General features: G+C 40.2%; 1 protein-coding gene across 1 annotated transcript; it reads left to right on the forward strand.

Moving 5' to 3' along the window:
• Positions 1-1431: 1431 nt before the first annotated feature.
• Positions 1432-14134, forward strand: LOC103375936 (AT-rich interactive domain-containing protein 3A-like). The gene is made up of 9 exons (XM_008306244.1): positions 1432-1468; positions 2005-2583; positions 6751-6825; positions 6932-7004; positions 8739-8922; positions 11416-11666; positions 12450-12734; positions 12837-12926; positions 13995-14134. The coding sequence occupies exons 1-9, from the start codon at positions 1442-1444 to the stop codon at positions 14132-14134; spliced, it is 1704 nt and encodes a 567-aa protein (XP_008304466.1). The 5' UTR covers positions 1432-1441.
• Positions 14135-27812: the final 13678 nt, after the last annotated feature.

Here is a 27812-nt window from a genome sequence, read left to right on the forward strand (position 1 = left end):
AGCCTCAAAAAATCCATAACAGTCAAGCCTGTTTTTTTTTAATTATTTTTTTTTTATTTAAGGAAAGCTAAATTTAGTTTAGTGATAACCCCTGTGTCAAGTCTGAAGTCTATGTTTTGCTTTTTTTAGAAGCAGATAGCATCTGCTGGCCGTGGTGCCATTTTATTAGGACAGCCATTTAGTGGTGCTGTGGCTCATACACTTTAATTTTAAAACTCTGGTTCACTTTAAACACGCTCTTTCACAAATACCTTTAGTTGTATGCAGTAGTTAAACGTTCATTTTCCTTCTGCAACCCTTTGCCCATGTTTAAATGCACTTTAAAAAAGATTGTGTAAGTGCTTGGAGAGCAAAGTAAACAGTGGAGTCAAATTACTTGCATGTGTTCACTTACTTGGTCAAAAAAGCTGATCTTCCTGGATCTTTTTCCAGTTTTGTTAAGACTCACAATCCAGTGTTTTCCCTTCAGTTTTACAGACAGAACCATGACATGCAGATAGACATAGCTGGGGCGAAAACTGACAAATTAGTTTCTAACCATGTCTGTGCTATTAAACTAACTGGTACTCACTGTTGTTCTTTAGTTTGTTTCAGTGATCTCAGGTTTTCTAACTTATCAGAAATCATCGGTTTGTTGCACTAAGCTTCTACTCTGTAATTCCAATATAGTCTTCCTGGAATTTGTTGTTTGTTGTTTGTTTTTGATTCCTGGTAACAGGAAATAATCAGCTTGTCAGATTGGACTGAAAATTTAAAATCAAATGTACAAACCATTTACATTTTGTCTCCACACTCTTTTAAAAAACGATTCCTTCATTTAGGCCCAGAAAAAACACACAAAAAAAGAACAAACAAACAAAAAGATATCAAAGAGGGTTTTACATCCAGATTGAATTTCAGTGTATTTTTTAGCAGTGAAGGCAAACTGGTAGACTAAAGTGCCCATTTGTATTTTTCCTCTTCTTTATTTCTACATTTTACAGCAGAGGTCACGTTACCACAATAAACGCCGAGGACAAGAGAAGTGGGCCGTGCTTTGGGGTGGGATTTCCTCGTGGAGTGGGTGGGAAGTTCCACCGAGCTGCACTACACTTTACGATCTTTACGCACGGGGCGGGTCTTTCATTCATCGAACGTGGGGCCACTTAGACAATCAAAGATGTTTGAGTTTCCATGCGCAGTGACCAGGAAGGTAAAGCTCGGAGCGTAATTACCCCTCCTCCTCCTCCTCCTCTCCTCCTCCTCCTCCAGCCCCGATCACCACGACCTCCACGCTGCAGGGGTGTTTTTCTTTTTTTTTGTTTTGCTTTTTTCTAAATTAACAAAGAAGATTTTTTTTCTGCAAAAAAGAAGAAAAGAAAGGAAAAGAGAAAACTGGTCATGAGATGCGATTTATTCCTGCCGGTGGAAAGAAGGGAAAACTAGACACGACCTGTTGGCGATGATGAATTACTCCAAAGCGCAAATGGTGAGTGTCGACGACTGTTTGCTCGCTTTTCCACTCGTGTCCGTTACAGTAACAAAGCAAATGATGATTAATGGAGACTTTTCTAAACGCATTTCCGCGCTTGGAGAGGAGTTTTCGGTGTAGTTTCACGTGAAGGTGTGCATTGATGCAGATTTTGTGTTTGCATTTACCTGCTCTGTGAAGTTCTATCCTAAATGGAAGCGTGTATCAGGCTACTAATGACCTGCAAGTTGTTTGATTTTGTGTTTTAACAATCTCAAATTGTTTCACTATAATCCACCTTGAAACTCTCTGAATCTGCCTTTAAATTCACATTACCTGGAATGTTTGGACCCCATATCTAACTTTAGTCAAACATGTGTTTAAAAAAAACAGATTGGTAAAAGTTTAATTTGTCTCTTTCACCCAAACTGTTCTTGTTGAATGCAGTTTCCTTTTTATTATTTGCTGCTACACATTAAGACAAACACAAGTGGCATAACTATATTTCTATATAATGTTCTGCTTTTGGTGATTTCTGTATTTTTGGTCCATAGTCGAGCCTATCGGAGGAGGCGGCCGGGGGTCCACAGTCGAGTCCTGCCGGTGTGAAGCTGGGGGCGGTGATGGAGCACCTCCAGAGACAACAAGAAGCCAAAATGGAGATGAACCTGCAAGAGAAACATCTGCTTCAAGCTCAGCTGCTGTTTGCCAAACAGGCCGCTGCAGCCAGAGCCTCTGGATCCAGACAAGACTCTGCATTATTTGGAAAAGCCAACCCTCGGAGCAGAATGGATCCAGAGGAGGAGGATGACGATGGTGAAGAAACAGATGAGGAGGACCTGGACTTGTTGGCGCCTGAAGAAAACCATGAAGAGAAAGAAGAAGAAGAAGATGAGGAGGTGGAGGATAATGAAGAGCAGGCAAAAAGGCCTCAGCTGCAGCAGGCTTTAAGATTCCCCTTCAAGCCTTTTTCCTCGTCTCCAACGGCGGCTCGGGAGCAAATGTCTGAATTTCCACCTTCAGCAGTGAAGCAGGAGCATGAGGAGAAGAACCTGATGTCTCATGTGGGTCAACATGGCATCACATCACCCGGTGACTTCGCTGACTGGAGCTTCGACGAGCATTTGAAACAGGTACAGTGCTTTTGTTGTGTTTCTTTAGTGTCTTATAGAGTGAATTTTAGAATATTTTCAAATCCACTTTACATCTCTTGTGATTCTTTGAATAACTCAGACTTAGTTTTGAGGCTGTCAAAGCGTTACTTGATCCCCACAGAGAGAAATCCTACATCTGCAGTGGTCCTGTCATAGTTTGTGTGTGATCTCCCTGTTGTTATTAACCGTGGACGTCTTCCTGCTGAGAGTCACGCTCACTGCTGCTCTGCCTCCCTTTTTCTCACATTACTTGGCAAGATGCCATAACTTGATAGTGTTTAATTAGTGGCCAAGCCAGAGATCTTTCCTTCTGCCATATTTCAACTCATGTCTCACACTTTGGAAGAAAAAGAAAAAAAAGAAGTGCTTGCCGCTGGCCGCGCTAATTGGTGTTGGCTGTGGTCCAAATCTGACTGTTCAGAGGACAGTTCAGGCCTGAGAAGATGGAGCTGAAATGAGAGCAGGGGATTAATGAAATAGCCTCAAGTGTGTATTTATGGACTAGGTTGGCTGCGAGGGGTAAGTACTGTAAGTCTGTACCACCCAGGTTTCCTTAAACCTGAAAAATGAAATGGGAGATCCGAAGCTAGTGTTTATGAGTATGTTTTCCAGCTGACTGCTCTTAAGGAACAAGGATCTTCTTATGGATTTCCTTCCTTCTTTATGGAGGCCGATCTGATTGGTTCTTCTGTGTGTATGTTTCCTTTGAAAAGGCCCCATGTCAATATAATACATTATGATTAATGAGGCCTGTGGGTGGAGGGACAGCTGGGTTAGTGCTTCACAGCATGCGAACGGCTACCAATAAAGTTTGCTGATTGTAGTTCCATTGTAGCGGGATGGGCTTTTGTATGGTTATCAGGGGTTTTACACACCTCTTTTTTAATTATATAGGTTTTTTTTTCCTCTTTCTTGCACTTTTCTCTCTCCCTTTTGCCTTATTTTTGGTAAAGATCCAATGTGCATGTACCGGCTGTCTTTCTACATGAACAACCCCCAATCATTTACAAAGTGAAATGTGCATTCAAATCTGGAGAAGCCCCGGACGTCTCAGTGCTGACGTTACTGTAGCTCGGTGGATAGCTTTGCATAATTTAGCCGTCGCCTGGCAACACTAAATGGCAGCTTAATTCCGCTGCAAGTAATCAATACATTATATGGCCACTGCAGTGAGAATGTGTTTCCTTTTCACAGAGCAGCTCACTGAACCCGGAACAACCAAGCACAATTCAGTTTTAATTAAAGCACAATAATTAGTCAAGAAAGACTGTTGTGGAAACAACTTAATGACGCCTTTGTGAATCTGGTTGGTTGCTTTTTTTCCCCATTGCTTGAAACAGAAGTAATGTCTAAGAATCTTAATTTATAATTGAAAGAAATCTATGTGGGGCGTTTGCTGTGACCCATTTGTGTCAAGGTTTGTGAACGTCGTTGTGAACACATTAAGTGTTGCAAGGAGGTGTTGCTTGGGATATTTAATTTCATGCTGTTTATGTTGAGGTAAAGTTAAGCTTAAGAAAATACTTATAAATGTCTTGACAGATGCTTCCTGGTGTGTAGAGACTTTGGGAAACTATAGTAAAGTAGGAATGTAGCCATGCATACAGCAAAAAATGATTTCCACTTTGTCTGAAGCTACCTCACCTTTACATGCACACAAAAGGGTTTGAATCTCTGGGAAGGTATTTGGTGGCCAGTTGAAATGTTTGCTGTTTTCATCCTAAATTTGCTTCCCTGTCCTTAACTCCCTTTTGTTCTGTTCATTAATGAAACATCTTGACATGCTCTTCAGGCCTCACCATGCTGGACAGCTATTGTTCACTCCTTGTGTGCGGTCTCACTGTAAGCCCTTAAGTGTAGCATGAGCGGGGGATAAAGAGCCCCTGTTCATCCAAGCCCACAGCACAGCGAGGGGTCGGATAAATGATCTTGACTTGCTGAGCCCAATAATTTGATTTGGATTAAAAATTTGGTCCCCCCCTGCAGTTACCAGTGAAATTTGAAAAGGGTTAAGTTTTCACTTTTGCCCCGCTTGTGCAACTGAATCATTTTAATGAAGCTTATTATAAGAGGTATTTGGTTAGTGAGTTTTTTTTTTGCTGTTTTTTTTTTTATAGCATGAATAATCAAGGAGACACTTTTTTTTGGAAACAAACGCTTTGCAATTTAAATAGATAAAATCACATAAAAACCTTGTAAAAGTAGCCTTTTTAACAAAACAATAGAAACCTTTTCCTGACCTACATACTGAATACTATCAGGATTCCCAGGCCTGGATGTGTGAAAGCTCTGTGAGCAATTAACTGAAAGCTCTTTGTTAATAGATCCACAGTAGGTCTCACTTGCTCATCAATAAGGGGGGAAGGGTTTTATTTCGATTTGATGGTGAAAAGACTGGGACGTTTACCTACCTTCAATAGGCTTTCTGCCGGGGGAGTAGAGGTGCTTTATTAGAAACTCTAAGCTGAAGCTATTAGATGTGTCAACAGCTCTGCTGCCGTGGGGGACAATTTGGGGGCTGACAAAATAGTTAACCAGAGGATAAATTGACCTTTATGAGGCTGGATTACAGCAATTCCCAACCATCTCCAAGGTGTATCTCACTCATGCAGTTAGATGAAAGTGGCTAGATTGTTGAATAATAATAAAAAAAGAAAGGAAATTGCAATTAGATTTAGAAATATATATGCTCAGATGTAATCAGCTGCAATGCCTGTGCAGACTTTAAGAATGTGTAAAAGCACACCGATCATCGAAGAGCTGTTAAAACAAGCAGTGTTTTTGCTACAAGTAAATTACTGAAACAACATTAATGCATAAACTGTTAAAATATCAAGCTGAAAGTAAAGGTTTAAATAGATTAACTAATAGATGAGAGCAAAAATAGCTGACATGTGAAGCATAAGCAGCACAAACTGATGGATAAATGGTTAAAATGTTCAGTGTCAAGTGCTGGTAGAGCTCTTGCTCAGTTATAGAGAATACTATAGTATTAGCTGTATTCAAAAATATCCTGTTCGGTTGTGGCCTTTATCTGAAAACAAAGGGAGTTGCTGCCTTTCACTTTCATGCAGCTGCTGATTATGCAGTTTGAGTTGTGTTTTTACTGTAAACACAAGGAGAGTTACTGTTGGAACAGAAGCCAGCTGATTATCAGTTCCCAAAGGGTGAAATGTTATCATTATGAGCCCTAAGTCGGATCACGTTGCTGTGCCAAGCTAGTTAGTGATAAGACGTGTTTAAAGTGCAAAATGATACGAGGAAACGCAAATATTAAGTCAAGTTATTTTGAGAAAAGACAAAAAGTTAAAACTGCCCGTTATTTTGATAAACCACACGATAATTGAAGCAGTGGATCCTGTTAAATACAATAACATGCTGTGTTGTCTAAACTACGCATGCCTGTTTTAATCTAAAACATGTTCCTATATAACACGGGCATGAACTGACCTGCAATAGTCTAAAGAAAACAAACCTGTAATGGTATTTAGCCAGCAACAATCCTTTAAATGAATGATTTATGTTGTCTGTCAGCAGGGATAATGAGGGGGGAGAAGCATATTCAAATGAATGTAAATGTAAAGAGACAATTCTCAAGGCTGTTCCCTACCAATAAACTTTCATTTTCATACTTGCATCATCGTGCAGCTCTCAGTGTGCGTTAGTAGGACAATAAGCTCACAGCGGGCTCTTCCACACTGTTGCACAAACACGGCCCTCCGCTCACATTTTTAACCTTAAACTGTCATGTCAAGGGGGTGGCGGGGGGGATAATGAAGGAGTAACATGCCGCATTAACTTATCTCCAACTCCTTTAAAAAAAAAAAAGCGTAACTTTTAAATATATGCTGCTGCGTTGCATTAATTCGTAATGAAAAATATGTGTTAAAGCCAGATGTTGACAGTTAGCAGCTGTTTAAAGCAGAACATGCTGATGATGTACTGGTGGGGGGAAGCAGGGTTAGAAATTGAAGGTGGAAATCCAGAAACCTGTAAGAAAATGTGACAAAAAATACGATTTCAGTCAGAATGATGTCTTGGTTGACTTTATTATTCTGTTTAATAACAATTAGTTTGAATAAAAATCCATAGTTTAGTATCATATCATTTCAAGCGAGCTCCTGTTGTTGTTTCCTGTCGTCGTAGAGAGGAGGTGCTGTGTGGGCCGAGGAAGGTGACGGAGGAAAAGTCAGAGGAGAACCTTCCAGGGACTTCGCCAAGGTCACTACATGTGTTCAATGTAAACATGCAACATGTCTGAGCTCACTGCAGCGTCACAGCTGACTGGTTTGTTGCTGATGTTTTGGTTTTTTTTTCCAACTCGCAGCTTTATGAACTGGATAATGACCCGCAGCGGAAGGAATTCCTTGATGAACTCTTTGTCTTCATGCAGAAACGAGGTGAGATTCAAAGTCTTGTTACTTTACACATTAGTCTAGTGGTTTTCCAAATCTTTTGGTTTTTGTGGATAAATAAGGGACCCCTCGTTGACCCTCTGAACCCCAAGCTGTTTCGCGGCATTTCTTGCCACCGTCACATGTTTCCTCACTCTGGACCAATTATTTACTGCACTATAAAGTCCCGCACCTCTATGGAAACAGCACAACCCTGGCTAGAAGTAGAGAGAACTCAAAAATGTATTTTGTATGGTTAAAAAAAAGAGACGTTCTCAGGTTTATTTTTACAAAAATGCTAAAAAACTGACATGTTCAACAGTTTTCCAAGATCTTACCAACACTAAGAATTGTGGCTCTACATACTATAGATATTTTGCTACTTGGATTTTTGCTTTGCTTCCATGCTGCTCTCTGATCTACTCTGTGTAAACACGGCCTGAGGTTCAACCCAGTTCAGATAAAAAGTCTTTGAATTTTGTTGCGTGATAGCTGGTTGCAGATGAGTCACTAATGCCTTCATAGTGGGATCAAGGGACACAGAATGTTACGTGGTTTACAGAATTGGGTTTGATCTTTTGTATTTGGCAGCTTTTTAAATGACACATGTAGCATTGGTAGAAAGTACTTTTGATGAAATATCACATTTTTATGTTTAGATTTGTTCCTGACAGAATGCATGTCACAGATAAGTGGTTCAAGGACCATTAGAAAGTTGAACATCGGATGTTTAAAGACAACAACTTTAGCTTTAAAACTGTAATTATGAACTGCATTTCGAAGTTGAGGAGTTACTGATCTGTGGACAAATTACTGAAACTGATGAATCGGTGGCAGACTTTAAAGAAATAAAGGGTTAAAATGTTTGCTGACAAAGAATAAAAATGTTCTCAAATTAAAATGTATTTTTGCTGTTTCCATTAGATATTAATTTAAAACACAGAACACATGTTATTCATTTATTAAAACCATTAAAAGGTACTTTTTTCCTGTTGATACTTTGGTAGGAGGCTTTGTTCGGATTCCAGTGACAAAACCCATGGGAAGGTTATAGGGGCAAATTAAACTTGGATCACAAAGCCAATTAGTTGTCTAGTCGGTTTAAAAGTTTTGACTTGTAGTCCGGCAATCAGTATTCGACAACAAACTCACAAATCCTATTAGTGCTGTACATTAAAGACACTCATGCAGCGTAGTTTGGCCCGATAAGAACAAATCCCAGTCCAAGCGGAGGAGACGCAGCAGGGCGCCATCTCTGATCTCTACCTTTTGTGGGCGAGCGTTGTGGAAAATGTGCGTCTGTGGCATGTGCTCATCTTGAGCACAAACTAATCTCATTTCTACAACTGCTTTTTAGCCTCCTTCATTAATTGGCTTTTCTGCAAATCGGGATTGGAAGGGTTGGCTGTCAACATGTGATTGGCAGATGCTGCTGGCTCTAAAATCACCCCTCCCCCTCGATCAATGCAGAAACAAAGCTGCTGTCAAGGGACACAGAATAGTCCCCACCCCCAGCCATCTGAAATAAGCGTCAAGTCCATCCACACAGATTATACATGCTAAGACAATTATCCAACATTAACCTGCGGCCCTCAGGTGTGTCAGTCAGAATGTGTTCTCGTTCTCCCCTTCCTCCTTGTGCATCTCCTCCAACAGTGCATTAACAGGACCACTCAGCTTGTCAGTATTACAAATGAAAGGAATTAGCATTGTGTTGCGTTTATTCTTTCATTTATCCAGGGACTCCTGTGAACCGCATCCCCATCATGGCAAAACAGGTGTTGGACTTGTACCGACTTTTCAAGCTCGTGACGGAGAAGGGAGGCCTGGTGGAGGTTATTAACAAGAAGATCTGGAGGGAGATCACCAAAGGTCTCAATCTCCCCACATCCATCACCAGCGCAGCCTTCACCCTCCGCACCCAGTGAGTGGCTTCTAGAGTTCAAACTATGAAGCTCAACAAGATCGTAGAGTAGCTGATGATGGAACACCTGTTTAACAAACAATTTCAATTAAATTTAATTTTATGTGTACAGCGCAGTTTACAACATATGTCATCACATAGCACTTAACATAGTAAGGTATACACCTTACAAATTTAAACAGAGAACCCAACAATCCAAAGTTGCCTTTGGACTTCCTCTGTCGTCTGTTAAGATCTTCAGCAGGTTTCTGTAAATGGGTTAAAATACAGTTTAGCAGTGACACTAACCATCATTTGAGGACCCACTATAAACCAGTGAGTTCCTTCAACCCTGCCATAACTGAAACCGGAACATTCCAATAACACGTTGCCCAAATTGATCAGTTGTATTAAGAAGATATTCAGAAACATATGCTAAAAAAAAAAAAAACTTCAGCACTGAGGGGTCAATGAAGCTTTAATATGAGCATTCTTAGGGGTTTGAAATTTGTTCCATCAACTAAACTAGTTTGAGAATTAGTAGGTGTTGCCCGTTTGAAGACATGATGTTTAAAAAAAAAAAAAAAAAAGGCTTTTAAAAGGAGCATTTGATCTTTTACACTCAACTATTTTAAGACAAGCACTATGTCTCCTTTATCTGACAGCATCTGAACATGTCTCAATAAACATCCTGGTCACTCCTCCCCAAACGTCATACCAACAGCCTTGCTGGGTCAGACCAAGTGACATTTCCGCATCACTTTCAACCTGACTTAAGTCTGAACAGCACCTTATTTATTAATGGTTACATACTAACATGCGTACATAACTTACATATTGACACACAAGCAGCAGTACTTTGAGTTGTGTGCAGTGATTTGGGGAAGGATTGTTCGACAGTTCACCACTATTATTGGTTTTAAAAACATCACAGAGCAGAAGTTTGTATGATGTATGTATGTTTATATCTGTTATATGATGTGCCAAAATACCAACACACTTATTCACTTTGATTAATCATTTCTAATCTATGAGGCTAGAAAATAAACAGTCATAAATCTTTACAACGATTATAAAAACAGACACCAACAATTTAGATAGTTGATGTTCACTAATAAATGGAAGCATTTTTTTTCCGCAAGAGCTGAATTTACTCAAAGGATTTCCTTTGGATTTTTAAAAAAATACCTGCAGCATCAAACAGTAGCAGAATTTATATGAATGTCTGCCAAGCAAGACAGCTGAGCACATTTGTGCAATTTGAAACACAGTGCTGGAAACTTCAGTAAATTCTATGTTAAATAAATTCTTAGAAGATATAATTAAATTATATCCCTGCATGTAATGCACATCAGTCCAGACAGGATCCGACCGCAAATCACACTGTGTAGGCCTACTCATACTGGTTTTTACATCAGATATGTGAGAAGTCACACACAGAATTGAAGTTTAATTTGTTGTTACAGTTGTCTTTAAGTTCTAGTTTGAATTTTTTATTTATTTTTTTTTGAATATTGCAGCATCAGACAGCAGCAACATGCATACGAGTGTCTCCATGGCAAGAAAGTTGCACACATTTACACACGGAACAACCGTAACTTCATTAATTAGTTGTAAATTAGCCCTGACATGAAGACAGGAGTGATCAGGTCCTAATGTCAGTTCACACTGTGTGCTTCTCTTCACCTCAGACATGTAAACTGTCAGAGATAATAAGCTGCAGTTAAATGATTCGTTACATCAAGGCCGTCCTTCGGTTGAGCCCTGAGCTTTAAGTTCTACTGTTTTGTTTATCAAATATAAACTAGGATATTTTATGCGTCTGGATTCTCCTCTTGAATAGCATTTAAAAAAAAACAAAAAAAACACATTGCTGTGTTGTCCATAGATTTATTATTGTGTAACAATATGGAGAATGAAAGTCCCTCATTACAATGGAGAAGAGACTTAGTCAACATGAGAGAGAGAGAGACCTCACTCCTCTCTCCCCCAAGGAAGAAGTACAAATATAGCAGCATTTATAGTGAACAAACTCTTTTCCTATTGGCTCGTTGTAAATAGGTTGTAAGTTTAAACCTTATGGTATAGTTGTCCATACCATGTAAGAAACACTGAGTCCATCTTTTGAAAGACAAAAACCTTTCAGGGGTGTAAACATATCTTCTGTGGTTGACCTCAGACCAAAGCCTTTTTGACCCCTGAGGTAACTCTTCAATAATTAAGCTTAGCTGCAAAGATGCATGTACATAAAATGAATAAACAGATAATAAATGATAACCTAAGAGCTAATGGTTGGTTTTACTTTAATGCTGATCTTATGGGAATGACAAATATAGCCTAAGGAACATTAATGGAGAAGTGACCTCTGTCTGAATGACCGAATACCGTCACATGTTGCATATCCCATGTTTGAAAAGGGCTTTAGATCTTCTCTTCATTTTTATTTTTTTTTCAAGATGGGTTTTATGAATTTGCACGCTTTAGTGACTGACTCACACGAAACTCTCCTTGTAGGTACATGAAGTACCTGTACCCATTTGAGTGTGAGAAGAAAGGTCTGAGCTCTCCAGGTGAGCTGCAGGCAGCCGTCGACAGTAACCGCCGAGAAGGTCGGCGTCCCAGCTACACCAACAGCCTGTACCGCTACTCTTCCTCCCCAAGCTCCACTCCGCGTGCAATCCTGTCTTCACCCACCATGCAAACCACCCCGACCTCGCACAATGGCTTCAACACATCCGCTAGTCCGAATTTAAGGAGAAGCACAGGTATGCCACAGTGTTTAATGTGTAGGATTTATAAAGTATATGGTCAGATAGATGATTTAATAAAAATCAGTTTGATCCAGCTTGGGCTCCATATTGATTCCTACCAGTCCATTAGATGACTTCTACTCTTCCTGTCACAGTTTTTACCTATTTTATTATTTATAACAGCACAATGCAACTTTTTCTTAGCAACAGCGACCTATGTGGCCACACATAATAATTACAGGATTCTGGTGCTTTAAATTGTGCTGGACATTAGGGTTGACTGGTGTTGGGTACTTGATACAAACCAGCAATTTTACTTTCCACATCAACAGACCATTTAATGTTATGTGTGCTTCAGCTGGGTAAAACTTCTTACTTTACACATTAGTTAAATTTGTACCCTCTTAACTTTAAAATACTTAAACATGACTACAGCCATTTATGACTCAATCACATAAATAGTTTATAAATAAATAATAGCTTACTTATAAAATATTATAATTAAGTACTAGTCATTAACTTACTGATGATGCCCTGCAGTGCTGCAGGTCTTTTCTGGATACGTATAACATAAAGTGGTTTGAATATTTCCACACATTTAGCAGCTTGATAAGGACACTGATGTTCTTCTAGTGTAGTTACAGGTTACATAGGCAGGATTATTTTTCTGGCATAATGTAAACATCCACCATTTCATCTAAAGGGGACATTGAAATTTTGCTGAATTGTTTCTCTTTCTGTGGGTGTTTTTTTGATTTTTACAGTAATTAAAAACACATTTCCCTTTTTTCCTTTCAGAGGAGAGCCCCACCCCTGGAATCCCACGGCTGCCCATGGCGCTGGCCCTGGGGCAGCAGCAGCAGCAGCAGCAGCAACAGCAGCTGGCACAAGCAGCCACTTTGGAGCATCTGAGAGAAAGGCTGGAGCGTGGAGCAGCCGGAGCTTCAGCTGACGGCCCGGATAAGAAAATGATGCGGCTCGCGGAGGAGCAGCAGCGCCTCATGCAGCAGGCCCTCCAACAGAACCTCCTGGCCATGGCTTCTCAGTTTAACCCCATGAACCTCAAACTTAACAATGGGCACGGTGAGTTGCTTCTGCTGCTACGATACCTCGTCATCGCTCAACGTCATGGGGTGCTGATTATAGGAAAGTCTATTAATTGCATCTTTTGCTTGTCTGTCACAGAAAGCAAACAGGATTTGTCATTGAACATCTCTACTAATGGACCAGCTAGTATCAGCGTTTCTGTGGAGGTCAATGGCACCATGTACTCAGGTGAGATATGAAAGTCCAAAAGAAAAGCCTGCTTTTGGCTTCATTGTGCTTTGTTTGGCACGACATTCATTTGTAAGAAACGGTGTACATCTGGTGTACTTAATGAACCATAATATATAGTCATTCAGCTTCTTTAATCCTCTGAACTGCTGCCAGTGGGTTTGGAATGCATTATATCTGTAAAAAGAAAATCACCAACATCACACCATTTGTCAGAGTCCGAAAGAATTGTGAGATTTGGAACTTTCCAACAGTCCTGAAACTGCTTATCTGACACATTGTTCTGTCAGAAAACGTCATCAATTCCACGCTGAAAATCACATAATTTTATTAAAATCACTTAAATTACCTCAATGTGTCATTTAAAAATGGCAAAAAGTAAAAACATTTTGCACTAACCACATTCTGTTATAGAAATATTGCATCCATCAATACACCTTTTTACACCTTTCAGCTGAAACGGTAGTAAAATATTTATAGTGTGTAGAGTCACATTTTTTCTCCAGTATTACACCAGAAGACATAATGCAAATAAATAAACAAAAAAATTAACTTTTGTTTTATGACATTATAACTATCATACAGCATATTTCTGAGTTCTGTCTCTTCAGATGATGGTTGTACTATATTTGTTTGTTGTTGTTATTTTTGTAAAGCTGCAGGATTTTATATTGTGAAAAATAAGCCTGTAGTGAGGAAAAATGTTACAGGAGGCAAACTGTAGGGAGGTCAATGGTTTAAATAACAAATGCACATACTTGTATGTGATTATTGCACTTCATCAACATTTGCTGCGTATTTGTTAAGTGTGCCTAAAATCACGAATTAGGACAGGTGATCAAATATTTCATAATTAAAAGTGTTCTATATGTTTTGTTTTTAATATTGGGACAAGCAACTACATATGGTTCAGCAACTATTACTGGTTGACTTCTGCATTATCATTTTTTTTGTTAATGTACGCTCTAAGATGGGACTTTTCATTATGAGAGTAAGAGAGACATAGAGAGAGGGCGGCTTTTCATTTCAGTTTTATTTCATGCTGTCTTCTTGATTTCTCTGCTGCAGGAACTCTGTTTGCCCAGAAGTCAGCTGCCCCAGTGTCGTCACAAACCGTAACTCTGGCAGGAACCAGTGGATTCAGCGCCCTTTCCTCCTCACACAGTCCCTCGTCTTCATCTTCCACCTCCTCAAAGGGACCGAATTAAGGTTCACCCGCTTTTAAATCCGTTTAGAGCAAAAGAGTAACACACAATATACCTCTCTTGTCAGACAAGAAATTCCAGGGAAAATCTGCTGCAAAACTGGCAGCCACACCATTTCTTGAGCATTGTGTTTCCGTTAGTTTGACAGCGTAATGTGCTTGAAACGATTTTTGTGCTTGAAGTGATGTTTGACCTCAAAGCTTCCAGAATAACCACAACATAGATTCAGATCACAGTTTACCTTAGTGCCTGCTAGAAGACGTTTTAAATGTGGAGCTGTTCTTGTCACAAGGGCTTTACCGGGTTTGTTCAGAGGTGTTTAGAACAGAGAATTGCATGAAGAGAATCAGTGCTGCGCCTCTGTAGGCGTCAGCCACATTTATAGCTAATTATCAAACAGTTCTGTAGCTGCCTTTCGATAGTCATCAGTAGAACAACGTAATTGCTGAAGTGCAGCTAATGAAGACCAAAAAGCCTTAGCTCAGTGACGTAGCTCATGTCTGTAACCGTTTGCTGAAGCCATTTTGTACTGTTTTTGGTAAACATTTGGTTTAATTTGAGCAAAAAGTTGTATGTTATACTTTTCATAGCAGCTTTCAGGGAATGTGGACGCCATCAGTTTCCACAGAGATGTCCTAAAGAATCAATTGGAATTTAAAAGAAACTGTATGCATGTTTGTTGGATTCTTTAATGTTGTACTTTATTTTGCTTTTTTTTGTAATCATTTGGCTTGGCGTCAAAATTAAGGAACATTTATTTAATGTCAGCTGTGAATCAAAGGCAGAATTTGAGATGAAATGTTTCTGCTGGGAGCCATATGTAGAGTTGAAGTGATACAACATTTACCTCAATTGACTTCCCACGTCGGTAAGTTTCTCAGATTCCTTTCTTTTGGACTCAGGAATGTCCTCTGGACTTATTACTGTTATGCTATATCTCATAATATATTGCTGTGTTATATTTGTATAAATGCAGAGAATGTATCGGTGATGAACTCTCAAACAGTGCTACCTCACTCTTCTAGAAAAATATGCAATGCTTTCTCCAGCATGTGTTCAGTTGGTCATCTGCTAAAATAAAATGTATGTGGACAATCAAGTAGACATGTCACTGAAAACAAATGCCACTGTGAACTTGACAATTGTAAAGGTTGACGATTAGGGCGACGTTTGACTCTGTTCTGGTCTTTGATTAACGTATTGCTTGGATATGTAGCCATGAGGAATTAAACTATCTTGTGTGCTTGAAAGACTTTGGTCTTTTATTTTTACACAGAATCAGTGGCATGTTTGTGAACGCATTGCTGTTGCATTCACGGTGATAAGTCAGCTGAAGTTGAAGCCACTATTAGACTCATGTTGCATCCATATAGTATTATCTTTGAGCTCCAGCTCACTGTTAAGCTGACTCTCACTGCTCTCATATACTAGTAGTTGTACTTTGTCACAGCAGGCAGACCAAGAAAACCCACCTGTTCAGCACCAGACCACAGACAGTTTGTGACAAGTCGGTAAACACAGTCAAGCAATTAACACCTTCAGATGAATAATGGTTCTTCATACTTGCTGGATGTGTACATAAGGTGTTTGTTAACAAGATCATCATGTCAACTTGACATGAGTAATAGTACGTAACGTATATGGACTCCACTTGTTTTTCCTACCCAAATAATTAGTTCATTTTACAATACTGTTACATGGGCTGTTTATGGTTGTATTTTGGTGTGGAGAAAGCCCCAATAGCAAATGATACATATTATTAAGCATGTTGGACAAAATAAGTTTATTTAATTATTTTCATTATTTCCTGTGTTATTTTAATAGCCAAATAACTGCACAGGATTAAAAATAATAAGAATTTTTAAAAAAGTGACAGCACCACTGGTACAATTCAACTAAGTACTTGAATTTTTCAGTGAATTCTACTTTATACTTCTGCTGCACCACAGTGTAGAGAAATACACATTTTACTTCTCTTTATGACCTCTTTATTTGCTAGTTAGGATTTTACATAGAAAACCCACAAGTTTACAAAATGTGTTCTTATACATTAAACACACAAAAAAAATGAACATAGCTCAGTTACATCAATGCATTCATGATATTAATTACCCCCATATGGTGTACAACCATCAGCCACAACATCACAACTTGCCATTGTGGAGTGCAGAGTAGTTTTACAGGGTTTGAGGTGAGCTGGTGTGCTCGAGCTTCAGCGAGGTGAAAGGGTTGAGTGGACGGAGGCAGGAATTTCATATATCTGGGGATTCNATTGTTACGTCTCAACCACTGTATGGCAGGAAGGTATTATTTTCATGGAAAAAACTAAATAATTGACAGAAAGGGATTTTAAGTAGATTTTTGCTAATAATACTTCATAAGTAATAGAATAGAACTTTATTGATCCCTTGGTGCAAACCTCAAGGAAATTATTGAATATAGTTAATAATATTATATAATAATGATAATAAGAAGAATAAGAATAATAATAATCATAAATTATTGTTTTTAGTATTATTAATAATTAAGAATATTCTCAAGATTATTATTTGTATTTTAATTATTGTGTTATTGTCACCATTAAAGTCAGTGGCTACATGGGGGTAGCATTCTGTGGTGCCTCTAAAGTCCTGAAAGATGATAATTTTTTATCTTGTGTGAACCAGACAATACCTTGTTTTTACAAGATTGTTATCTGGTACGCTCAAGAAAGATAATATTCTCGTGGGAACAAGTTGTTATCTTGTGCACACGAGATAACGTGTTAAAAAAAATATCACATTTCACATTTCTACCCTGTACAACACACACACACACACACACACACCTTTTCAAAATCAGGACGATTCTGCAGGATTTCTAGCTGACCATTACTTTGATAGGGAGCCTGAACTGGGGAACAATTGAGAAATGCATTTTTAAACAATCTATTGTCAGTTAAGTTTCATTTGTTGCAACACAAACCAAATTTGTGCATTGTCTTTTTCAGATATGAATCACATCAGATTTAGTTTATCAAGCGAAAACCTGAACACTGTGCATATGGAGGGGAAAGTGCAGCAAGGGTCTGTCCTGAGCATTAACTCCTTAACCCTGCAGCAGACCTATAACAGTGCCAATACTAATGGAGATAAGAGCTCATAGGTCAGCGGATGAGGGCGGGGGATGGGCTGCAGGGTTTAGTGTTGGATAGTTATCCTATAGTGACAATGCTGGACTGGCATCTGGAGCAGTGAAGAAGAAAGATGCTACACGGGTATTATGAGCTGGATATCTCCGCCCACAGTCCCCACCCACTAGCGAATAGTAATACTGGTCAAGTCACTCTGCAGATGAGGGGATCACCGTCCCGGGGCTGGATTGTACTGTATGAAGACAGTTTGGAGAGAAGGATGATTTTACAGCGTTGAACAGAAAAACAGATCCACAGAGAACTGCTTAACAACAACCTCTGGAATAAAGTCCATCCGATATGAGAGAGATTTTATTTTATTTTTTTATTTCTTTTGTGCCTCACACCAAAATCGTGTAATCCTGAATAACCAAGATGTTTTGATGGAGGCCGCTGCAAATGTTTTCGCGGCTTATGAACTCCAAAACAATGGCTTTGGTTGATCCTCTGAAGCCAACATATGTGGGTAGATACCTCCTGGACTGAGAGCAAGAGTGCTTTTTCACGAATCTAGCAAGTGGTCGTCTTTACTGGGACCTGCGGATGATTTAAAATAGCCTCTGACCAACGTTCACCATACTGTTGGCACCATGCCTTACCATGATGAGGAGTACCCAGGCCAGCCTCTCTGGCAGTCTGTGCTGCTCTTCTGCTGCAAGGGAATGATTGAAGGCATCATGGTCATCCTCTTCTTCTGGCTCCTGGTGCAGGTCCTCTTCACCAAACAATTAGAAGGTATGGTTTTAAGTATTAATTCACATTCTTTCTTGTCCTAAACAGTGTATACCTTCCAAAATCTATATTACAGTACAGTACTATATTAGAGTTACAAGTTGTGGTAAACACTCATCATGTGATGCCGCCCTGACATGAGTCCCATGTAAGTCTTTGCTCTGTTAAAAATGCATGAGGCTTAACCATATGTGTCAACAGAGTGACGTCATTAAATCAATTTGGTATCTTCCCAAGTTTCTATGTTGTTAGTACAACATTCACTCTTTATGTTCCTATCACACCTCACAAGCTTAACAAAGACGTTCAGGGAAAGTCAGGGAATTAGTCTGAAAGATAATCGCTTGTTTTGATTAAGTCTGATCTCTGATGCCTCGCGTTATGATGCCTTTCTCCGCAGACCAAGAATTATACATTTTGTAACCCATTTCTTCTCTTGGAATCATATTTTATGGCCAATATCAACAGAAGAAATGATTTCAGCCACCAGTATTTTTCTCAGTGTATACATTTGCATGTCAGTGTTGTCTTAAGATGTGATCCAGTCATTTATTTTTATGTTAATATAAAACATAGGGGCCAAAAGGGTTCATGAATGAACTGCTATGTCATCTGATTGAACTTACCATTCTCTTTTATGTCTACAGTTCATCTCCAGATTCTTCTTTTGGTTGGATTGATTGTCTTTTGTCTGAGTTTGGTCCTGGGATGTATTATATGCTGCAGGAGCAGCAACATTTGTCCACTGACAGACAAAACTCCTGTGACATCAGGAGCTCCTGCTGAACCGGTGGATGTAGCTCAGAACCCACCTCCCTCAGCAGCAGCAGCAGCAGCAGCAGGATCCAGGCAACAATACGAGGAGCTGGACGGAGATGTGTTAGAGTATCCGTCCACATTCACCAGTCCTGCCCCTTCGGAGCGTGAATTTATCTCTCTGCCATTTTCTAATCAAGCTGCTTCTGAGCAAAGGGAGCAGCCAAAGTCTATTTTTTCCCTGCGCCGCCTCAGCACCCCACTGCTAACATCACCCCTTTATAAACCCATAGACCTCAGCCATGCTTCCCTGCCTTCATTTCCCAAACTGGGCTTGTTGGCCAGAACATGTAAGGCTCTGCAGAGGCGCTGCACTGTGACTGATGATACTGTATCGTACAGTGAGCACAGCAGACTCACCAGCCCCGGTGCTGTTTCTCCTTCTATGCCCGAAAAACCAATCCCACTGGCTCTACTGAACTACGGCTCGAGTGCAAGCTGCAAGGAGCCAATACTATCAAAACCTTATCTCCATTTTACTATGGCCTTCTCTTCAGAGCTGCAAACCCTGGTGGTCACTGTCCTCAACCTCACTGGGACGCCTTACAAGCTGGAGGATGTTTCTGTGCTGGGCAGCCTGCCGCCTCTGTATCCCTGTCCCATACAAGCCTCTATCCAGAGCAGCTTCAGCCCTGAAGCCCACAGCCTGGTGCTGCTGTTGAAGGTGGGCTCTGTGAAGGAGCTCCAAAGGTGTGTCCTGAAAGTAGCTGTGTATGCCCAGGAACCACAGAGCCTGAGGGGCACTGCTCTGGGTGAACTGGAAGCCAAATGTGAAGGAAGAGACTGGAGACCAGAGCATCCATTTCACTTCACGAAAGAGCTTAACCCAAACCAAGAAAAAATAAAACAGGTAGTGGAGCATATCTGTGAAAGAGTTTTGCTGGAGTATGTATGGCCAGATTATCTTTAGGAAGACGTTTGAGCACTTTTAACTTGGAAAATGTAGATTCCAAAGTGAAGAATGAACATCTAAGCGCTACTTGGACTATAATGATATGCAGAAAATGTGGGGGTATTCCATCAGCTAAAGTTATCTTTAAAAACAAGCAAAAGCTAGAAGAAACTGAGCCATGTGTTTTTGTTTTTGTTTTGTATAGTGATGTCTGATATCTGTTTTGCTGTGCATGTTGCATTTCCTGCTGATTATGACTTCCCTCTCTGCTCTGTGAACTTTTCCCCTTTCTCTGCAGAGTCTGATCTCCCAGGATGCACTGACATGTAAGGGGCTTAGCTGTCCTCCGCAGATCTTCATTTTGCTGCAGTATCAGTCTGTGACTCACCAGGTCAAAGCCACGGTCCTCAGAGGTGATAACCTCGACAGCCTCGTTCCCACGTCATCGGCCGCAGGTAGAGTGTGATGCCACTTGAAATCGTCAAGACGTGTATTTGACATGCACAGCTGCATTATGTAAGCATGCGTGGGTAGAACTATCTTTTGCCTTTCAGGGGCAGAGGTAAAGTAATTCCCTATGTTTGCTTTTAATGTTTAGGGGATTAATGATGTCTTACAGAGCCCGAATGCAGCAGGAGATCATCCCTGTTTTTAATGACATTGTGGCTTAATCCTTCACTATTCACAATCCTCAGGAAAATGTTCCAATCTCCACTGCAGCTCTGATCTGACAGATCTAATCTTTGTTTGCATTAGCCTGTCTAGGCATTATTTTTATTGCAGACAAGCACATCCTGTATGCGGAGCCATTAGATTTTATGATATCTGTTTCATGGACAGTATGTCGCATAAGCACGACTTGGATAATCTCTTTTTGTTTTATATCCAATCCTGAAAGTATTTGTTCATGAATACTGAAACAACACAGCTCAGTTGAGTGTTTTGTTTTTTTCATTTTCAATTCAAAAAACTTTATTTGTCTCCTCGGGGCAATTCAAGGAATTTAAGGTTTTGTCGCAGTTTATTAACAGAACTTTTGTTAGGTATGTTTTCAGCATAGGTCATATAAAACATCGGATTTGTCTTTGACAGTGGGGGTGGCTGTTACTCAAACAGCAGAAAATGAAAGATCTAAAACAGAAAACATATTTTTGTCTCTGTGGTGTGTCTGCACAAGTGAGATCTGACATTGTGACCATGGTTACATAGTGCTGTCCTCGTGATTATTGTTTGTAATTCTGTCAATCTGTAAACACTGTAAAATGAATTTCTTCCCAGCTTCCAATTTTAATTCTGAAAGCTTAACATTTTTTCACAATACTGTTCATGTATCTGTGTACAGATTACCAGGTGGTGATTAATCTGCACCATGACGGAGTTTTGATCAGCAGCAGAGAAACTAAAGAAAAGTCCAGCACTGTGTGGAATACTTCTTTCCTGTTTGACCTGCCACCAGGAGACGTCAATCAGCTGCCCTTATTGCTTGAGTTTCTAATTATGCAGGTAAATAATGCTGTTGGAGCTACAGTCCCAAAGTAGAATTTGATTTCCTGATTATTTATCATGTAAACAGACATGAATCACTGCATTTGTTGGTACTATAATTATCCTGTGAAGTAAATACAACACAACTTAACAACCCCTCTCTTTTCCAATGTGGCAGATTCAGGCCCTGTCAGAGCGCAAAGTTGTCGGTCGAGTCCTCATCGGAGCAGCGACTGCAGATGCAGGACGAGCTCACTGGAGGGACACGTGCAGCCGGCAGGTGGAGCAGGCTCGCTGGCACACTGTTCAACCAGAACTACTGTAGAGCTCTGACACACACATGTCCTGAAAAACACCACCAGTGGACCAGATTGTTGAACTCACTGAGGCAACCAGAATAAGGTTTGACATGCAGCACGCACAGCTGTTGTTTAGATGTATGAAATGATTGTGTTTAATGATGCTGTAGTTGTACTGGATGGATCTCTGAGCAATCAAATCTTTTTAAACCGGCCTTATTTCACTGTAGCAGCCACTGAATTTGTAACTTTTAAGTGCACAAAATTAAAAAAAAATGATCAGTCATCACTTATAAGCAGTTGGTGTCTTAGTAAAAAGAATACAAACATGAAGGTGACTGAACTGAACTGAACACATATGATCTGAATCTGTAATTCCACAGTTTTTTGAAGATACACTTAAAACATCTTGTTCTTAAAAACGATGGGAGGAACCATATCATGTCATAGAAACAAAACCCAGTTCTGCCTCAGGTACCACGGTGGCATTTATTAGTATCAGTAGGTATAAATTGCTGCTGTTGTGTTTGACTTTACTTCATTCAGTCATTTTCTGTTAGAAAGACTTACAACACATCATAGTTTGTTTGTGTTTTTTTGTTAAATTTAAGATTAAAAAGCATACGCCAGTGAATTGTTATTCATTTGCGTGAAAAAGCACGTTATAAACTAACAGACACACATCTGGCCGGCGCAGCTCTCTGTAATGTCCACTTTATGTAAAGATTTGTGTAAAGCCCATTCAGGAGTCTTCAGTTTAACACCCTTCCTCCTCTTCATCTTCATCAGGGCTACCGATATCTACAACTTCAGCCAGGAATAGTCCATCAGGATAAAGAGGAGGCGTCTGCCACCACTGCAGGTCACACTCATCTGAACAGCGAGAAGACTCATCTGGTGCTTTTTCTGCAGTTTGAAGGTCTTGGATCGGCTGCTTGAATCTTAAAGCTTCATCAGAATGAACAAAAACAAGGGAACACAATTAGAACATGGTTCACATTGCCAGATGGTAAATCTTTCAGGTGTTCTACACTAAAAAGAAGATAAGAAGCAAATGTAGATAAAAAAAGGAAAATTCATTCAAACCAGGGACTTCTCCTTTAATGACGATAATCAGTGTTTATAAAAATAGCTTGTTATTTTTATTTATTACATTTAGGCATGGCCATTTGTGGAAATGTCCCTGTTTGAGAGAAAGAAAGGAATCCTGGAGTTTTCTACAACTACAAATACAACTCACAGCACAGACATTTCTACACTACGGATGACACTGATTTGAGCAGAACTTCACCTTGCAGCGGACTGTCATTTTTTGCCTTCAGACTGCTGATTTCTGCAGCCATAGCTGACATCTGACAGAGGAGAGAACAGCTTCAGATCTCTGACTTTACATTTGCTGCTGTGTGGTCTCCTTTATATAAGGTACTGTATTTTTGTAATTGAAAGCTATTTTCAATATGTTGTGTTCACTTTTAAACAATATCTTAGTTTAGTTGTATCTGTCTTTCATAACAGCGGCCAAAATAGCGGTCTGGATGTTACCGGTTACTTGCTTTTGGTTTTGTTTATGATACCGCTGCAGTGTCAGACCTTCAGCATAAGATAGTGACATACTGTAAGTATCCGGCCGTCTGATGGTTGAGTCAGATGTGACCAGCAGAGCGCTTTACTTCTCAGCTTCATATCCGATTAGTTACCAAGTAAGAGTCATATTTGAGATTATAGCTGAAATGCGTTTCACAGAGATGTTTAAGCGTTTATACAGCCATACAGTACTGACACCCCTCCCCATCTATTGGATGCTCTTTGATTAAAGCAGAAGCTGGGATTAGAGCTGTCTGCACATATGTGTGTGTATATGTAATGAAAGTGAGGGGTGGTTCTCCTAATGTCATGAAGTAATCTGCGTGTCACAATTATGCTGCTAATCATATTAAGCTGAATCAGTTGCAGATGCTAATATGAGAGATCCTGGCCAGTAGACAGGGAAGATGGTCTTTGGAGTTGTGTTTTAGTCGGTTAGCTGGTGCTTCTGACAGTAAGACTGAGGGACAACAAGACATGTGGACAAACTGGACACCAGCAATCATGCTTAAGGGTATTTTTTAATGTATTTTGGTAACTCTTCAAAGCATTTATTACCTGGTTTTCCTCTGCATGAGTCTCCTCTGCTGCCTCCTCCTCTCCTGGACAGTCGTTGCTCTCCTCATCCTCCTCAAACACTGGCATCAAACCTGAGCCCTGCTGCCAGCTTCTCCTGTTCGGTGCAGCCTGAACAAAAATTATAACACACGCTGAGTTGTTTCTGCATTATTCATGGATGTTAGTGTAATTTCACTCAAGATTCTCTCTCTCTTTTTTTTTTTTTAATTGCTAAGACCTCTTACCCGAACAACCTTAGAGGTGGGAGTCCTGTCTTGAGGTGAGGATTTTCCGGTCTGAGCTGCTGCTGCAGTGTCGCCAACCTTTCCTGCCTCCTTACCTTCTCGCTCCTTAAACAAGCTCTTTAACTACGGATACAGGAAGATATTCAGCCAATTAAGCTTGTTGTCATCTACAACTGATCTAAAACAAGACGAGCCACACTGGCCTGCTTATATGGCTGTAATTAGTCATCAGCACGCTAACGTGTTCACATTGACAATGCCAATATGAAGATGTTTAGAATGTGATGTTCACCTTTGTCACCTTCTTAGTTTAATGTGTGAACGCATTTGCATTTGCTAATTGGCACAAAACACAAGATTCAGTTGGGACTTTGATGGGAATGTCGTAATTGATCATAAACTGAAGTATTGGCTGAACCTGATGAGAGTCAAGATGAAACGTCAGATGATTGACAAAGCTGTTAATTTAGTGGGAAGCTGCACAGAATTTCATGCCAACCCATTTTATATTTGTTGAGAAATACTGAAAACCACAAATGTCAACCCTGTTATGCAGGATTCACTGTGTGTGGACTGTCTGTTTGAAATCATATGGCTGTACAGACAATAGATGTTGAGATATTGTGGTAAAAACTAAAGCAGCAGACTGACAGATTAACATCACACATCCCTTGAGTCAAGCTGCTTCCAGGGATACAAAAGGGAACTAAAAATCATGTTGGCATCATACCGTACCTGCTCAGTGACCATTCTCCTTTGCTGGTCCGCCTCAAGATTACCTGGACAGACGGCTTTATCCTTCCTGCCTTCAACAGATGGTTTCTCATCTTTAACCTGCTGACAAAGTGTGTGTCATTTATATTCTACAACACAGGAGGCTTTGCAGTGCGGTGCTTTTGTGAACTTTACCGGGTAAAGCTGCCTGAGTGTTTGATGCTTCTGGGCTGCCAGCATTTTCTCCTGCTGCAGCTGCTTCGCTCCGCTCTCTGAAAACATATGCAAGAAAGAGTTCAGTGAGGAAAATCAATGCAGTATCATCAGTACTTTCCTCTAAAGGCAGGTTCATACCAGCTGGCTGCACAGCATTTGAGATGTCAGCTTCGAGGCTCCCGTCATCTTGACCATCTTCAGAGATCTTTTTCACGAGCTTTGATGGAAAAACAGATGATAAAGGAAGGGGAACACACCTGCTGGGCTACACCTGCTCAAATATGTGTGAATTCGGCATGTGATCAGGTTAGCAGTGCCTGTACCTTAAGCTCCAGAGCAGAAATCTTGATTTGAGCCTCTGTTTTTTCCATCTCTCTCAGCCTTTCTAGAGTCTTCAAAGCATGCTCTCTACAACACGGAGACCTGTTACAGCCTTTAAAGCAGTTTACTGTTCAATAATGTAATAAGAAATAAATCTTACTTTTCGCTCAGGTCCTTCTCTCTTTCTGCAAGTTTTTGCTTCAGCCTCTGAACCTCTCTGTTCTGTACACACACCTATAAATCATAGAAGACAGGTGTAATATTTATATATAAAACACTGACTTGACATTCACATTTACATTAAAAAAAACATTAAAAAAATATGTCATCATTTTCTCTGCACACTTTGCCATTTTGTATTCACCGGGGTACCTGAGGGGATGTGTTCTGGCGGCTCTGAGAATTCGATGGTGACTCCCATAGCAAAGAGGATTCTGATAAGCTGATAAACAGAGACCAGGGTGAGGAGGCGGATCGCAGAATTTCATTTTGAGCGTTTGTTGACATTGCATTTTGAAAATGAAAATCTCCTCAAAATCCACTCACTCTGTCCATGTCTGTTTATCCTGAGTCTGCACAGCTTCACCACCTGCAAATACAAGGTCACTGCATTTTTATGCCCCCTTGTGTCTAATCAATACAATAACACTTATTCACTGAAGTTGGATACTTCAGCAGTTACCTTGTTGAGAATATCTATTTTTTTTTGGCCTTTGTTTGATAGTGCAGTGAGAGAGAGAGACAGGAAAGTGAGGGAGAAGAATGGGGGGGAGGACATGTGGGAAAGGGCCATGAATGGGATTCGAACTCATGACCTCCACATCGGGACTGTAGCCCTGCACGTGGGACGCCAGCTCAACCAGGTGAGCTATAGCGGCGCCCCGACCTTGTTGAGGATATTTTCAGCTGCCACAGACTACTGAGAAGTACGGTCGCCTTTACCTTTGTCCTTATGTTTTTGTAGCAGTGCCTGGATCCTGCTCCTTTCCAGCTCCAGCTCCTGTTTACATGCATCAAGCTCAGCCACCAGCAGTGAGTCACATTCCCTCTGCATGATATAAGCGTATGGTTACATACCCGTACATCCACTACATCTTTAATAACTACATCATCTCAGTTCCCCATTCCTAAAACAGAAGGCTCTGTAGCATTAGTTTTTTACACTGCTCTGGTTCTGTCAGTGTTATTGCTATGTATTATCTTTGTGCTGCATCAACTTTATATTTTCTCCTCTAAATGAGAAAAGACTCAAAACAAAACATATGATATAGATAGTAATTAATTAAACTGGATACGATAATTTAAAACAATGGTATGTACTCTGTATTGACTGACTTCTCTTGTTGGCCCTCTTCATTCTTTCAGTTGCATGGAGCTGAAATTGTGTTTTCGCATTTTAAAATTCATAAATTCACTAAAATGCAGAGATCAGCAGACTTGCGTTACTTGATAAATTGTTGCTTTTTAAAAAAAATAGTACTTCACTTGGACGTTTACTGTTTGATTTCACTGTGCAGAAGGATATATGTTTAGCAATAGACTGCTGTTTTCACATCCATCTACTGGAGGGAAAGTTTCTTTGTGCTCAGTTTGACTTCAAGACATGTGTGTACAAGTTGGATTGTCTGGCATGACAACTCGTCTGGAAGTCAGTCGTGGTCCAACAGGCAATTTACACAGCTGCAATATTAAACTTGAAACCTCCAGTGCACTGACTTAAAAAGTGAAGTTGTATGTAGTTGTATATCCACACATTTTACATTTTTCCACAGAGGGAGAAGCGAATCAACTAATTTAAATAAAGCTTTCTGAAAAATATGTATATATTTTTAAAAAAGAAAATTGTATTGAAAAGCAGCCTTTAAGTCGGTGCTAAGAGGATAGTCTTACTTCATTTCTGAAGTTGCTCTTCTTTAACTCCTCTAACTCCTCTTGTGTGGACTGCAGGGTCAAAGCTGCCTTTTCCCATTTCTCAGTCCAGTGTGAGGTCATGGCTTTTAGGTCCTCAATGCTCTGGACTCTTACTACATCTTGTTTACGGTACTCTTCATCCAGCAGGTGAAGCATCCTCTTCTTCTCAAGCACCTCAGCCTCCAAACGCAGACACTGATCCTGCAGTTTCTGGTTTTCTAATTCCAACACTTTCACAGATTCCCTGGAGAAGTAATTTGAGGGTTTCAGTAAAAAGGTGATTAACTGTCTCGCAATGCAGGGCTGATAACAAACAAACAAACAAACAAACAAACAAACAAACAAACAAAAACAATCACCTCCACATAGCAGAATTTGCCTGATCACTATCTCACCTGCTCTGGCAGCTCTTCTCCTTCATCCCTGTCAGCTCCTCTTCTGCCTCCAGATGTGGGATCTGTTTGGTGTTCTTGCGTTCTAGCTCCTGCAGCTGATGCTGTGACATCTCCAGCCTCTGCTTGATTATTTCAAGCTCTCCTCTCAGCTTCTCATTAGTCTGGTGCAATGATATAACAGGGATACATAATTAGGAATCCACAACTCACCTCATTAAACAGATATCCACTTAAAGCTTTCAACCTCTCTGAGAGCCTTTGACTCTTCGTTCATCAGGACACAGTCTTGGTCCTGTTTGTTGCTGGGAGGCTCCGCATTAGTCAGATTGTCATTAAGGGGG

The sequence above is a fragment of the Stegastes partitus genome, unplaced genomic scaffold (genome assembly GCF_000690725.1).
Source record: "Stegastes partitus isolate 25-593 unplaced genomic scaffold, Stegastes_partitus-1.0.2 Scaffold3635, whole genome shotgun sequence".
Classification (NCBI taxonomy): domain Eukaryota; kingdom Metazoa; phylum Chordata; class Actinopteri; family Pomacentridae; genus Stegastes; species Stegastes partitus.